This window comes from Pyrgilauda ruficollis, unplaced genomic scaffold (genome assembly GCF_017590135.1).
Source record: "Pyrgilauda ruficollis isolate IOZ18807 unplaced genomic scaffold, ASM1759013v1 scaffold4, whole genome shotgun sequence".
Taxonomy (NCBI): Eukaryota; Metazoa; Chordata; class Aves; order Passeriformes; family Passeridae; genus Pyrgilauda; species Pyrgilauda ruficollis.
The window spans coordinates 7,004,027-7,020,513 of NW_024525489.1; the positions used below are offsets into that span (position 1 = coordinate 7,004,027).

Below are 16,487 nucleotides of genomic sequence, written 5' to 3' on the forward strand. Positions count from 1 at the left end.
GGAGTACATAATTATATGTTGTGTAGGATCAGCTGCTTCTCTTCCACATTGGTTATAACTGCCTTAAAAATGCTTTGAGATATACCTTATCTGAAATGAATCAAATTAGGCTGATTTAGGAAGGTGATAAATCTGTGTTAGCAATAAGGAAATGACTTTCTAAACAAATGAACCCTCTTAAAAATTTTAATTGCCTTTACATTTCTACATGCTGGTTCTGTTAATAGTAATACAGTGTTGTTATTGAAGTAACTTTGCTAGTAGTTAGAAGAAGCTTCTTAATCTGGAAGAGACAAAGGGAAAGACTGTTCTAAAACTGTAATTGAGATATAATAATAACTATGTGTTTTAACAGTTCCTATTTGGAGCCTTCAGTTCCTGTATTACTTAAATTACTTCTTTTGAAAGACTGTGTGTGTAGGCTGTGAGTTGACATAACAGATGCCTGAATTCTCTCTTTCCAAGCTTCATGCTTTGCAGTAAACATTAAACTGCCTATAGCATAGCATTGTAACTCTTAATATTTGGCAGCTGGTACTACTGGTTTTCTTATGTTACCAATTTAAACTTGCTGGTGATTTTATTGTGGTGTTGAATGACCTTTTTTGCATTTAACTCCTGATGTATATAAATTTAGCAAGTGGTAACATGGCTAAAAAAAGCTACAAATAGATCCAAGTGTCTAAGTAGTGTGACAGAGAATTTATACCTTCCGTAACTGTCTGCACATCAGTAGTGGCCAAGTTTTTTTTTTTTTTTTTTTTTTTAATGTGCTGTGATGGCTCAGTTTAGTGCATTTATACTGAAGACTTACATTAGAAGCTGAAGAGGAGCCTTATTCGAGAGAGGGGAAGTCCTTCCTCTGGTCATTGGTATAATATATAAAGCAATAAAACCCCATTCTTATTATCCCTTTTAAATTTGATACATCTTGATTTCTGTCATTGTCAAACATACCAGCATTAGTGAATTCTTGCTGTTTTTTTTGTACCTGGTCCTAACTGAAGTACTGTTATTTTGATACTTTTTGGTTTTCACCCCACTTTGTGGAGCGTAAATTCCTTCTAAAGTTTGGATATACTCGTTGTCACACTCAGGGTTGAGTTATATTTGTAAGATAGGGAAAAAGGTGATTAGTTGGCATGCATGTATTGTAATGGCTTCATTCCCCAATAGACAAAATGTGATGCAGTTGTGCCTTTGAGAATCCTCTGTGGGATATTAGTCCTAAATACAGGATCTGTGCAGAAAGACATGTATAAACCAGGTTTAAGGTTTTTTGTGGGGTTTTTTTTTGTGTGTATGGTTGGGGTTTTTTTGGGTTTTTTTTGTTTGCTTGTTTTTTAGCGTCAGAAACAGCAGAAATTTAAGATACGGTATTGAGGATGAAAAATTCCTAACTGGCTTCAATGATAGTAGCAAGACTTGATTCAAAAGCTTGAAATGCTTTTGATGTTCTAAATGCATTGGTAGCCAATAGGAGCTAAGGTCAAGTTCTCTACCCAGATAAATACTAATTTTTGAGCACTCTGGCTTAAAAATCACTGAATACTGGTCACAGATGAATTTTTCAAGGTAGCCATCTGTAGATAATCTGTTCTTTCTTCTTCTGAACATTTCATATGAGACACTCAGAAGAATATTAGAAAGCTATCAGACTTGGACTGTAACCTACAGCTAAAGCATCTTAAAAATTTGTAGCTCAGTCAGTTTGCTGTCTTAGTAATGAAATTATACAATTATGTCAGTTTTCTTAACTCTGTATCCTACAGTAGAATGAGGTTTGTAACAATGGTCTTTATTATACAAAAGCATGTACTTGCTACAAAATTAACTGATCTGAACTGTGTTGCTTTCTCTGATTTTGCTGACAGTTTTGCTGTAGGAGTTTTTAATGGTTTTATGCTTAAGATGCCTTGTTTGAACGGCTTAACTAGAAAGGGCTAAGCTTTTTGTATTGCATAATCAACAGAGGGTTTTTATTTTCAAGATTTCTTTTGAGCTTGGATAATATAATAGTTTACTAATACTTTTCTAGGCAAAGGAGTGACAGACTCTGAATGCTCATTCTACTGTGGTAGAATGGATGAGACTGTCAAGTGAGGTGTGGTTTAGGGGCATGTTGTTTTGTCCCAGAGGACTTCAGAAAAATTAATATTATTATTAATAAATTGTAATATTATTAGGTGACAGGTGTGGTGGATTCTTTCTCAGAACGTCTGACCAGTGCTAGGCTGGTTTTGTGAACATTTACAAAATCTTAAGTAATCTACCAGTAGTGGTTAAAACTTCAGTTTGAAGGCCAGATGGTAACAAAGACAACAAATGGACAGATATTTTCAAACTGACACATTTGGTACTGCTGCCCATGTATTCTAGCTAGTTATGTGATATTAAATTTGACTGTTATAGAAACAGTGTAAGAATGTGCTCAAATGATAGGCACTGCAGTAATAGTAAATATGATCTTAGGTTGCCCATGCATATCACTTCAGTGTGCCTGAGCTGGAATTTGAGTCCCCATCAGGGAGATGAATGATTGTAGACTCTGCCCTTTGCATCAAGGAAAACCACAAACCCATATAAAATACAAAAACACCTATCTCAATCTTTGACAGCTTGATTGTTGTGGAAGGTGTAATATGTATCTAGAAGTTTACTTGCACTACAGCTATTGTGTAAGGCAAGATAAAAGCTAGTTAAAAACTTTTGCAAGCTTTTCTCCAGAAAGTCCTAGCAACGCCAGTAAACTTGTTTGTTCAGAGTAAAAGTCCTCTTTTTACAATGCTTTGTTTTTTCAGTTGAGGAGGGTTTTTTTGAAGAAAACGAATATATACATGGAATATATTTTAACTGTTGAAAGTAATTCCTTCTCTGTAGTTCAGCTAAAGATGAAATAACTGAAAATGAAAGAGTTTTGTACTTGGGTGTTTTTATTGAAGTGTATTAGATGACTATGCTCTTCAGCCTCCTCTCTTCCTAAAGCTGGCTGTTTGCAAAGCTGCCCAGCATAACTGATGGAGAGATGATTCCACATTTCTCTGCTTAACTTGTGCTGAGCATAACTCTGATCTGTTACAGAAGAATAGAGAAGTAAGTGCTTGCCAGGGATCTCCTGGTAGGCAAATGCAGATTGCATATGCACATTCTGAATTCCATTAAGGCTGGCTTTTGGTCTTCCTTCATCTTCTGCTTGTATAATTCAACAAAGTTTGATTTCCTCACCAGCCAAATGAGCAGTCTCTGCTTCAGGCATTCACTTGTACCAGCGTAGCTGTCTGTGTGTCTGCTCAGCCACAGAGCGTGGAACAGGAACGGGCTGCCGAGAGCAAATATCACTTAAGCTACTATTGCTGCCAAGATACCCCCACAGCCATAATGTGAATTTACTGATCTAAAGTTTACCTGAAGGTGAGTCACAGAGAATCTAGGAATTACACAAGTGCAAATATGTATTAAAGACAGGTCTGCAGGAAGAAAGTTCAGAATATCTTTTGTGAGATACATCAAAAAGCAGCTTTCTGATGCTGTAACTTATGTCCATCATTTGTGAGGTGATGTTTAAAAGTATGGACCTAATTAGAATGCTAAGCCCATGGTATTAACAGGTTTTTACGTGAGTGGGAAATACTGGTCTAACAGCATACTCCTGTTGGAAATTCATAATTTAATAGTTTAAATTACTAATTAGCTATAGAACTTTTAACTGCAGACTTCAACTTGCTTAACTCAACTTTGACTGGAACTCCAAGCAAATTTATTTCAAGGCATTTAGCTTTTCAGGAAGTTCTGGGTTTTACTTCTAAAACACAGTGGAAGGATACTTTTGCAGATTTTCAAAACCATAATATTGTATTAACTGCTTCAAAAAAGATAAGGCACTTAAATTGCTTCATACAGTTCTTAGTTTTGAACTTTAGTTAGTTCTCCTTACTTTAACTGATTAATATGAATCTTTTAGTGCAGCTTCCATGTTTGAAAAAGCAGGAAAAGAATTCACCACACACTCCCACACCTGCAAGTCCACAAATCAAGACTTTGTTCTGTCTTGGTTGATTCACAATAGAATCACAAATCAAGATTTCTATACAGAACCAAGACTGAACAATGTAGAACCACTTTAGCAGATGTAGAGAGAATATTTTGTTACAATGGATGAAGAACTCTCTGTAGGATGGAAGTTGTGCATTGTATCAAGTAAGCAAGCAGAAAATAACTCCTTGTGTAGTTTTGGCTTTGTCATATAGGTACAATAAGGAAGAGTTACTGCATGAATTTGCAGCACTAGTGAGTTCCCCTGTGCTGTCACTTTCCCCAAAAAGTCAAATATCCCAGTGAATGCCTCTTTCAAGAAAGGGATATTGCCTTAGGTTTGTTTACTGTATGTTAGAAACATGCCCTTGGTAGGTTGCAGTTTACTAGCTAACCTGTGGCATACACTGCTGCTCTTTTCTTTCTCCCTCTTTGTCTCTTACTTCTGCAAAATCTTCCAGTGTGTGGGATCTAGCTTATTGGGAGACAGTATTGGCAGTGGTGGTATTGTGCTGTCATAGGGTGGATCAGGGCACATCAGATTATAGCTCTTTCTGTAGATGCTCAGTCAATGAGTTGATTTGTTCGTTTGCTTATTTTAAAGCAGCTGTGATTTGGTTATCAATGAAAGGTCAGAGTCCAGGTCTAGCTGGTTGTGAGGCAGAATAAACATTGTTTTTCTGATATTTCTCAGGCCGGAGTTTGGAAACTTGTAAAGAAAGGACTCAGTGTTGTAGTGGCTTTGTTTGTTTCAAACATTAGGATTCAGCTTGAGGAACATTAGTGCTTTGCGACCAGCATTATTAATATGTATTTAATCATCAGGAAAACCAGTATTTAGTGCCTACGGTCTGTAAAATATCATTATAGGGTTCTTCAAATTTCTCTGGACTGCGTAATTTTTATTCTTAATGAGCTTATTTTTGAATAGTGAGTTTAGTTCTTTAGTAGTGAATTACTGTTTGGTCTTACATTCTGAAGAAAATATTGTAAACATGGTCAAATTCAAATGCTTTATTAGCCCAGGAATATTTAAGTTTTTCTCAATTAAAAGCTATCCTAGGGTAGGGGGCTGGTGTCTTAGTAGCAAAACAGTTTACTGAATTAACTTAGTCCTACTAAAATATTACACATTTACATAGTACGAAGCCTTAAGTAGCCCAAATAAAATGCTTAATACATCTTGTAATTTTGTTAAGCCCTTAATAGGAAGCATTCAGCTTTATTCTTGAGATGTAATTTATGATGAGCAATCTGGACAAGACATTTACATTTGTGAATTGTAAGCATTTTTGACACTCAAACTATTAGGGGCTGGATATAATGGTTTGTTATCCCAAAGCTGTATAATGAATTTAAATGTCTTTTCATACTGAGAGGAAACAACCCATGCAGCTTATTTGGAGAGGTAAGAGTCACTACTGTGCAAAAGAAGTAGAGGTAGTGTCACTTAGTTGTGCCATATTCAGTGGTGGAGGCTATATATTAAGGTGCTTTTGTGTTTTGGGACACTCAATACTGTATTCTTCGCTTCTGAGAAGTGAGACAGTGTACATAGAATTTGAATAAATGCAATCATATTCTCAGGTAAAATGCTCTTAGCCCAAAATATCTATTTTTGAATCTGCTCTACTGTAAGCAACCTTCTGGCTAAAAGTCATCCTGGTCTAAAGAATGCTGTCACGTCTTCTGTAGAGTAGAATCTGGGAGAGCTGAAAGCTCTTGTTGCTGAAAAGCAAAATGCTCGACTTCCAGGGCTGCTTTTGTGAGTTTGCCTCTTTTAAAGGCCACTGGCCACAGAAACACTGAGGCTCCTGGGCACTTGGTGCAAGCACCTTGTAACATTCCTGGCTGGGAGGGGTGTTCTGTAGGTGGGAGACAGTGCATGGAGGGAGCTGTGTCCTGGCCGTGTGTTTCGTGTCTGTGCCCTAAAACCTTGTTTGTTGAAGAAGAGCTGTTTTAAACAACTTGGTGAATTTGCACCATGTGTGTTTCATTTTACTCTGAAGTTCCTTGATGTGGAACCAACTTTTTTACTGAAGCTTTTTTACCTTCTGGGGAGGGCTTTTGCCTTTTAGTTCAATACAATGATTTAGGATACTTTTTCAGAGTACATTAATGATTTAGTGGATGCTGCTTAAGGTGTAGTTACACAATACTTGGAACAAATATGAATTGGCAGCAGCTCCCAGTTCTGTATTTCTGTTGCTGGCACTTGTCTGATCTGGCATTTCCTAAGCTGGTTTGGAGACCTCAAGTGACAGGAGATAATTGACTTTTTCTGGATTAGTTTGGTTCCTTGAACATTCCATCCTATTGTGGTGCGTAAGAAGAGAGAATTCTGCGGAAAACTCAGGGCTTGCAACAGTGTAGAGCTATGGGCATGGAACTTGCTGAACTCCTACAATTCTTCCAAAGGTGGTAAAGTAGTCCTTTTGAGCAATTTTGTGCCTGTGACACTTCTTAGTAGATGAAAAGCACTACTGAGTGTTCGGAAGAGGTGAGCCGTAATGAAATGTTGTTGTAGCTCCATTCCTCCATCAGTGGGCTTAAAGTCAAGGTCAGCAGTAAGTCTCCTTTGTCACTCAGCTCATCCAGAGTTCTGTTATCAGTTTAAAATCTTCACTGTCACAATAGAACTTCTGTTTCTCTCCTGTCCCAGAGAAAGCTCTTTGTTATCCAGAATTTTTCCTATAATAGTTCCTTCTACCAGTGTATTCTTAAGACAAGTTCTGTAAGATGCAGTGGTTTATAAGATTAAATATGTAGTCCCTGATCCATGAAGGATTTTGGGTGTTTGCATCCTGTTCAAAACAATGGGTAGATGCTGTTGTTGATCCACATATCTGAATTGTTGGTTATTCAGTACTTGTACATTTTAAGGTGAATTTCTAGTTAATTTTATAGAAATATTTTAAAAGAAATGTAATTATTTGTATTACAGAGGATCTGAAATACTTTTGCAGTTGGAGCTTATTGCTTTTGTTTTAAACTCTTGAGCATTTTTACATCTAAGAAAGCAGAATAAAGAGCTCACAAATTACACATGCTGCACATGGTGGGTTTAAGTCTTGTCAAACACTCAAGGAGTGTACTGTGTCATCTGAGTAGGTGAATAAAATTAAGGCAGCACAGTGATGCTAGCAGGCATCCAAAAGCTATTCCTTCTGTTACTGAATTTAGGGACTTGAATGGCAGGTAATAGGCTGATGACTTTTTAAGTGCTTGTCAGTGTTGGTGAGGGAAATAGAGAAAAATATTAATCTGATTCTTTGTTAGCATAAATCTTGAATATGGTGTTTAGAGAGTTTACTGAAAGGTCTTTGCACATCCAGGCACAGCTTTAGTTCAAACACTTCTTTTTAGGAAAAAGTTGTATTCATGAAAAAATTAATGTACAAATCTGTTGTATGCCATCTGGAGTAGCTAACTACTTCCTTTGTTTCTTTCTAGGAAATACCAAAATAAAGCAGATGTTGTGTCCTGTACTGTTATCTCAAGGTTTTGCAAGTCATTCTGTTACATGCTTCTTGGCAGCAGGAATGTAAACTAATTCTTTCAGCACTGAACTAGAACCTTGACAAGGTTAAAATTACAGGTAAGAACGAATTTGCCACTTGGAAATTTATGGGAATATGTAATTCCTTTGACTCTGTTTTTAATTTGCAATTTGTAAATGACCATGGTTTTAATGGAAATTTCTGAACAGATTGGGTAAAATGATGTTTTTGCTTCTTTAAATATATTTAAATTTTCCTTACTGTTATTTTTTAATAGGGAGGAAATACAATTTCAAGTACAGCTTCTTTCTGTTACAATACAAAGAACTGTTAATAAGTGGGAGACAGGGAAATGTAATTTTTCACCACGTAAGATGTCTGCTGACCAGATTTTGGAGAAATTATGTTCTCACACTGAAGACTGTACAGTGTCAGTAAAAGTTATGAAGTGTTTTGCCCACTATGTGTTGAGATCAATTTACGGTCTGCACATGGCTTTTTTCCCTACAAGGTCCATATTTCCTTAAATGTACTAACAGCAGTGGTGCTACTTAAATTACCCGTTTTAATCAGTTACAGAAAACCTCTACCTTTCCCTTAACAGGCTCCCTGTAGCTTCAGCTTTTGAACCACCTTTTCAAGGGTAAAGGTTGATGTCTTTTTCCAGGTCAATGAAAATGTTTTGGCTGCTGGTTTTGTCATTAACTTTATCTGATGATGACCAAGAACTCTTGTCACACTCTGTCACCTTCTTCTGAACTTGTGTATAGGGAACTAAGAGTCAATGTTCTTTGAATCCTTTTGAAAAAAAAAGATAAATACAGTGCTGTAAGACCATAGTAATGGAAAGAAATCCCATATCTCCACAAATACCTGTGATAGAGATTGCGTATTTTGGGTTGTGTGTTTGTGAAAGGTTTAGTTCTGTTTTTAAACTGGGACTATTTGTTTTGAAGACTGTCTTTGAAACTGGTTTATTGCATGCCTCTGTCGTCTTCAGAATTGTGATCAAATGAAGTTTTTTGAGTCTTGATTACACATTTTAGTGTCTTTGACAGGAAGAGTTGCTTGCCTCTTTTCAGTAGTGGCAGGTAGGAGTATGGACTGTTGCTCTGAAGCAGTCCTATCTGTCTTACTCTGAAGTTCAGTAATGGGTAGGTTGTAAATCGGCTACAGGTTTGTGCCAAAGAGGTGTTGTTGGTTTTTCTGCTGCTAAAATGAAAGAGGCGTTCCAATGTGGTTTGTTTTGAGGGTTTTTGTTAGTGCTGTGCTGTTGAATGTTTGCACTTACTTTGCAGTGATGTAACATGTTGAAAAAAGGCACACAACCTTTTATACTGTGCAAGTCACACTTCATTTGAATGGACCTTTAGCACTCGTCCAGCCCAACCCTTGTATCTGGCTTCCTCAGATTTTTGTGTGAATCAAGAAACCAGCCCTCAGTTATGTAAATAAAGGTGTATTGCCTTACTGTGGTTTTGCAGACCTGCTGCATAACACTTATTCTGGTGTTTCAGCCCTCTTTAGGAGTAATTCACAGATGATACGAATAAGTGATTCATTGCGGCCCTGCTCTCACAAAAGTGTGTCTGAAACTTTTTGTAAACAGACTTTGCAAAAGGTAAGAAAAGTTGTCTTAAATGCCTAAATTTAGAGCAGGGGAGAGCTCACTCCCAGTGACATAATGTGTCATGCTAATGACACATTTACACATGTAAAATTCTTCAGTTTTAATACCAGTAGTGTAGTGGATAAATTTTGGTTCTTTTTCTTCAAAATCTGAGATGCTCTTTCTATAGTAAAAACCTGACTGTTGTTTGTTAGATTGGTGATTAAAAGGAGCAAATTAAATTTAACTCAAAATACTTGGTCCTTTATTGAATTTAGAGAACCAAAACAGCAGTTCTGCATAGAAATAATCAAAAACTTTATATGTGAAAGATCACTTTTATGCTTAGTTAAAGCTTTGTAGTATCCAAGTGCCACCTGTGCATCTGTTCTGAACAGCCCAGTAAAGAAATGAGAACATGCTTATTGGCTACAAGAAATATGAGCAGGTACGAACAAGGAATTTCACCAAATATCAGAGGATATAGGTCTTGTCATAGGATGGTCAGTAGGGATAGGCAGCAGTACATTGCAGATTTCCACATGTTATAATAAAGGCGCACTGAGTTGCAGGGTTTGAGTTAAGGACAAAATGTGATTTCAAGGATAATAAGCCTGGCCAGGTAGTACCTGAATTAAGCAGGTAGGCCTGTTTCACTGGAGTGCCAATGCACCAAATTTCTAGTCCAAGAAAATGGTACAAGAACATGAATGCTGATTTAGGCTGAGCTGTCTTTACTTCTGAAGACTTTAGCTTCCATCCTGTTCCCGGGCAGGTGCTGGCAGCAGTAGTCTGCTTTGCACTGTCTGGGCCCAGCCTTGTTGTGTTTGCTGAATCAGCCTGCATATTTGCCTATTGTCATATATTACTTTTTGTGTAGTTACTCTGTACCTCGGATAAACTGTTTGCAGGTAACAAACAGGATTGAATTTCCCAGTCTTCGAAGTGTTTGGAGGAAGTCTTGGTAAAGAAAAGGTGAATATGTTACCTGAAAACCTAAGATGAGTGACATTAAGACATTGACAAGAATAGTCACTTTCTTACTGAGAATGACACTGCATACTTCTTCAGTTAAGTCCCTAGCAGCGGTGCTAATCTGAGCTAAGGGATGCTGATATTCAGAAGTCACACTGGCAAACGCAGAATTCTGTGTAGCTAAAAAAAGCACTGCATGTTTTTTTTAAGTTTTCATTTGGGCACAGAACTGTGTGAAATTGACTTCTGCAACTTGAATAAGAAGGAAGCTGTGTGATAAAAGTTCTGTGACTAAAAACTATGTCAACCTGGGCACTGATGACCTTGTATTAAGTACAGTAATTGGAAAGCTAGATGCAGAGTCTGCTCTCAAGGTTTCTGTGAAGTTCATCTTGAATATCTGAGGTATGATTTCTAACCTGTAGCTGTTGAGCTGCATTCCAGAAAAAGAAGAAGCCTCAGCATAAAGTATGCTATTTGCCCATGGGAGACAGATGGTTGCCACATAGGCTGAGCTGGAAAATCTGTAGTTAAGTAGCATCATCCATATTTTAGTAAAGTGCAGAAAACAAACTATAAAATTAATCTCTGAAAGGACCACGGGCATGTTTTTCTCTTGTTAACATAGCTAGAAAGGTTTTAGCCTTTAGCCTAGCTCCTGGTGCTCCTTTCTATTACTTTGTCTTTTGTGTTGAAGGTTATAGCCCCCTTGGATCTGCTGGCTTCCAAACCCACTGCAGGCAAAGTCACAAAGTTTCATAATACTAAAGCTAACTTTGCACTTCTTCACTGAAACAGTTCAAAGAGTAAGGGCAAAAACATCTCAGCCAGCAGTTCTGAAAGAAAAGAAATTGCTGGCACAATGTAGTGGTGAGTAGCTGAGGCAGAGCAGAAGCATTCATGTTTTCAGGTACTGCTACTGGCATTGAAAATAGGTGTGAATATACAGCGTTAAATTATGCCTGTGATTGTTTTGTACCTCCAGACCAATTTGAAATAGCTGAAGTTCATTCTGAAATCTTCATCTCCTTTGTAACTTGCTGGTTTAAAAGTAGTGTGGTGGGGGAACATTGTGTTTTGTTTATCTTTGTTATTTGTTCTTTTCCCCAACTGTTGTAACAATGTTGTGCTGAAATTAATTTAAAAATTACAGCTGTAGCTCCTAGGCACGTATGCTACCTGGTGGTAGGGATGGCTTGCAATATTTTTTTCAATTCTTGGTTTAGAAGTCTCTTTGGCTTCTTTCACAACATCCTGGCAGGAAAAGTTTTGGTGGGAGGCTCTGTATTGGTATTTTATGTTGATACTTATTTTCTTTCTGTCAATGTCTTTGGTCAGGTGACATCCTACCTAAAGCCAACATCCATGGCCACAGATTACCTAAAACCAAACCCAAATCCTCCAAATAAAACCCCGGAATGGTAATAACTGTTCTTCTGTGTTGTTCATTTTTGAGTGAAAATAAAATATTTAGATTTTATTCTTAGGTTGCAATAATTTGTTTGACTCTGTCAGTACTTGTGGCTACATAGTTAGAGTAGCTGTTACAATAACTATTGGCCTAATGTACATGGATGTAGTGTCAGTATTTTTAAGGTCAGTGAGCAAGAAGTGAGACCAAATTTTCTGCGATCAAAAATCAAAACTATTTGCTGTGTGTGTAGACAGATGTACTGTGTAAAGTCTATATGTCTACCAAGTCTATCAAGACTAAACGTCAATATTTTTTTGTTTGTTTGTTTTTGGGGTTTTTTTTTTGGTTTTTTTTTTTTTGTTTGTTTGTTTGGTTTTTTTTTTTTTGTTTACTTAAACCAGAGAAGTTATTTCTTCCTGCACTTTCCGTAAGTTTTGAAATTGTTTGTCATGGTTACTTACGATTATTTGTCATTTACATCTTTAATATCTAGTGCAGCATTTTTTCTTTTGAAATGTCATTCTTTTTTTATAGTAGAGCACATGTGCTTTGTAACAGGAAACTCTGGCACTGTTTCTTTTCCACAGCCCTGACTTATTAGAAATTACTATCCTGTTGAGTGAATCCTTCTGAGGAAGAGACATTTTACAGTACACTTTCATGACCAAGCCCAAAAGATTTATGTTGGACCATTCTCATATTATGAAAAGATATAGTGTTGCCTTTGGAACTGTTGGCCATCAAAGTGATATTAGTTTAGTTCTGATGTCTTTTATGAAACATGTGATGTGAAATTTATTTTATAGTATCTACAAAAACTTTGATTATGGCTTTTAGACTTTTGTGATCTAATTATGTGTTTGTTGCTGTCATGGTTTAACCCTAGCCAGCAACTAAGCACTGCACAGCTGCTTATTCACTTCACCTCCTCCCTCCCCAGTGGGATGGGAAAGAGAATCATGAAAATCAGAAAATTCATGGGTTGAGACACAAGCTTTTTAATGGGTCAGGGAAGAAAGAAAAATAATTAAAATATGCAAAACAAGTGATTCACAATGCAATTGCTTACCACTTGCCAACCAATGTGAGCAGTAGCCTCTGGCCAGCTTTCTCCCCAGTTTATACCTTGAGAGTGATATCATAGATTTTGGAGTGTCTCTGGCCAGTTTGGGCCAGCTGTCATGGCTATGTCTCCTTCCAGCTACTTGTGCCACTCTGGCCTTCTCCGTTGGCAGGACATGAGAAGCAAGAAGAGTCCTTGACTTAGTATAAACACTGCATAACACACTGATATTTTTAGTTGTTGCTATCAACTTTATTCTCATACTGTATTCAAACCACAACTCTATACCAGTGATGAGGAGGACTGTTAAATAACTCTGTCCCACCTGAAAGCAGGGCTATATCCATTTGCATCCTGCCAGGTGCCTCACTTTCCAATACACCCAAGTAATCACTATCACCTTTCCTGTATTTTGATATATACACAGAGATACTGTTCCCATACTATATGGGCCACCCTTCAAAATGTTTGTTGAGTTTTGGTCCATGACTTTTGACTTCATCTGTTGTAGTAGTCCTTCAGGGCAGGAGAGAATGTGTGTAGCATTGGATTGTTTTGCTGAAGCCAGCACTAGTTCCATCACTGCTATACATGGCTAGTTCTGTCATCAAAATTCCATTCTTCATTAGGCTGGGTAATTCTATTACAATACCCTTGATATGGCATTTAACAACCACAGAAGTGATGGCCTACAGTATTTTATAGCAGGCAACATAATATTCAGATCATTCGCTGTTCTTACCCAGAATCAAATCCCCTTGAGGTAAGCATCGGACTTCTCCATCCTTCTGTGTTACCCAGCAAGTGCACCCAGTTCCTTGAGCAAATGCAATCCTGTGGATGATCGCTGGATCTCCTGTTCAGATTCTTTACCTTTCTTTATTCTATGGCAAAACCAATTTTCAGAAGGATTTGAACTACTTTTCCCTCTCTCAAAAACTTCTGCTGTTGTATTGCCTCACACAATATTGCCATCAATGTTTTAAGTGTTCTAGAGCTTTGCTTTGTTTCAGTACTTTTTTTATCAGTCCATGGCTAACAGTAGGTCTGTGTTTCCACCCCTGGAATAGTTGATTCCAGGTGTACTGGATGGACCTGCGCTCCAGGCTTGAGAAAACTGCACTAGCAGTATCAATTGTGGCATACTGCTTGGCTGCCTCTGACTCCAGTTCGTATTGAAGTTCCAGCAGGTCTGTCACAGCTGGACTCGGAGGTGGCATGGCTTTGTTCAGGCCGTGACAGTGTGCTGTTAGTCTGCACTGGCCATATGGGACTGTTAGAGCGTGAGTGATTCCTGCTGGTCACTCCTTGGCTCTCCTTGATGACAAATCAACTTATGAATGGTGTCAGGATGTTTTGGTTGGTGTGATTCTGCGGCCAATGGACCGTTGTGATGGCACCTGTTGTTCTTTGACCCACACCAGAAGCATCCTCCAGGAGATGGGCCAAGGTAGGCAGCTGTTTAATTTCTGCTCTCTCCAAGGCAGCTACACCAAAGGCCTAGCAGTACCTTTTTGAGTCCTTGGAAGTACACCCTCGTGAGGCAGTATAGGCAAAGGATGTACTGGAGTCTTGGGGTCAGTCACAGTGGAGTGCTTTTGCCACTCATTCCCAGTCAGGCTCACTTTTGCCTCCAACAGAGTTAGGTGTTGGGATTGCCCTGGCACTCCAGAAACACAAATAGTGCCTGCCCCTGTGCAGCAGTGTTTCCTAGAGCCTTTGACTCCTGTGGGTCTGCTGTGCAAGGTGTCCAATCCACACAGTCCACTAAATCCAGCTGTTTCTTTCCTCTACCTGGCTGGAGGCAGGGCCCCTCTAGTCCTGGCTGTAGTATTCAGTTCTGGGCCCCTCAGTTTGGGAAGGACGTTGAGACGCTTGAGCACATCCAGAAGAGGGCAACAAGGCTGGTGAGGGGCTTGGAACACGAGCCCTGTGAAGAACGACTGAGGGAGCTGGGCTTGTTTAGCTTGGAGAAGAGGAGACTCAGGGGTGACCTTACCACTCTCTACAACTTCCTGAAGGGTAGTTGTAGTCAAGTGGGGGTTGGTCTCTTTCACCAGGCAGCAACTCAGAATGAGAGGACACACCCTTAAGCTGTATCAAGTGAGATATAGGTGGGATATTAGGAAAAAGTTTTTTACAGAAAGGGTGATCAAGTACTGGAGTATCTGCCCAGGGAGGTGGTAGAATCATCATCCCTGGATGTGTTTAAAAAAAGACTGGATGTGGCACTTGGTGCCATGGTCTATTTGAGGTGTTAGGTCTGGGTTAAGCTCAATGATCTTAAAAGTCTTGTCCAACCCAGTGATTCAGTGTGATTCTGTGTGTTCACTATTTATTCACTTCTTGTAAGTGTGAATCAGAGTCCCTTGAAGATCAGGAGTAAGAGTAGCCCCTCTACTCTGTCTGGGGAACTGCTCACTAGAGACTGGAGCAGCAGTGTCCTGCAATAACCCTCTCTTTTGATTTTTCTTTTTGCTATTTCCCTACTCATGCCTGTAGGGTCAAGGTAGATTTTTCCATCCCACTTCCTCATGTCCTCTCTGAGGTCATACAGAGTGGCCTGTGCTGTTTATGCTTACTTCTCATAATTGGGACACTGGTCCATACAGGTGGGGAATAGGATGCATAAGCCTTCCTTGTTCACAGCCAAGATACAGGCCTGTAGTGAGGAAGAGGCATTTTGTTTGTATTACGGGAGTTGGCCAATTTGTCTACTATTTGTCCCTCTCAATCATTCCAGGTCATTACTGCCAATGAGTTGGTGTATGACAGTGGTTGACATTCTACCACTTGTCTTCATCTGGGTCTTTGGGTAACTGCATGTTGTTATCATCCACATCATCATAAATCTCCTCCAGCATGGCTAATTGCCTCAGATACTGGATGCCTCTATCCGTGACAGTCCACTTGCCTGGGTGGCATAACCTATTCCTTGAAGGAATACCTTTCCTTCATACCTGGAGTCACTTCCAGAGGCTGAGGGCTTGTGCCTCTTTCCAGTTCCTTGGTTAATGCCCACCTCTGTAGAATGGGATGCCAGCTATTTGGCTTCTCTATCCTCTAATTCCAGGTTGCTGGGCCTGTTATTCCAGCGTTGGAGCAACCGGGTGATGCCCTTGCCTGGATGATTGTTGGAATCTTTTTACATATGTCACAGCTCACTCAAGTATAGGGATCAGATGATTAACTAGATCTTTTATTTATTCTGCCTCTTCTCCCACCTCTCCTCATTAAAGCCCTGATGCTTCATCCCGCACTAAATGAGCTCACCTTTGCATATCTCTCTCCTTATGTGTAGCAGCGGCTGGTACAGGCACGAGTTGGTGCTTTGGTTCAACCACAGTGCCTGTCTCTGGGGTTGGAGTAGCCCCTGTGCCCATCATTTTCCCATCACATCCAGAGGCCTTTTTTTCCCTCAAGGTACAGTCCTGAGCATGGCTCAGTAGGCCTGGGCCAGGCTGCAGCATGTTGCCGTGGGTTTTGCCTCTCTGGGATTTCCTGGGTGGCAGCATAGTTTCTCCCAATATTTAGCTAGTCTTTCCAGATTTTGCACTTGTTCAGGGCTGAAGTTGCAAAGCACTGGAGGTGCCCACTGTCTAGGCACTTGCCCAAACTATCCCCCACACTCTGGCACTTATCACTATCCAGCCTCAGGGCAGATCCCTGTGGGTGGCATTCTGAAATAATTGTTGATCCTAAAACAAGACCTTGAACACAATCAGAAGACACAGCAATAGGAATGCTGGTTTGAGCATCCCAAGGATATTAAAAATTCCCAAGTGCTGTTTTAATTGGCCTTGAGGAGAAAGGGAAGAGGAAGGGAGATAGATATCAGTCTCCCCCATGGACTGGGTCTCTGAGAAGAGGTAAAAGTTGTAATTATTAGTAGTT

General features: G+C 39.2%; 1 protein-coding gene across 5 annotated transcripts in view; it reads left to right on the forward strand.

Annotated features, from left to right (window-relative positions):
* The window catches only part of PPM1B (protein phosphatase, Mg2+/Mn2+ dependent 1B), a 61,190-nt gene that overhangs the window by 17,738 nt on the left and 26,965 nt on the right, over positions 1–16,487 (forward strand). For 4 of the 5 annotated variants that reach the window (XM_041476830.1, XM_041476831.1, XM_041476827.1 and 1 more), the window contains exons 2-3: positions 7,486–7,630; positions 9,050–9,153. In XM_041476830.1, coding sequence (XP_041332764.1) covers positions 9,073–9,153 — 81 coding nt within the window. In that variant the 5' untranslated portion in view covers positions 7,486–7,630; positions 9,050–9,072. The remainder of the gene's footprint in view (positions 1–7,485; positions 7,631–9,049; positions 9,154–16,487) is intronic. The other variant, XM_041476828.1, reaches the window with a different exon arrangement.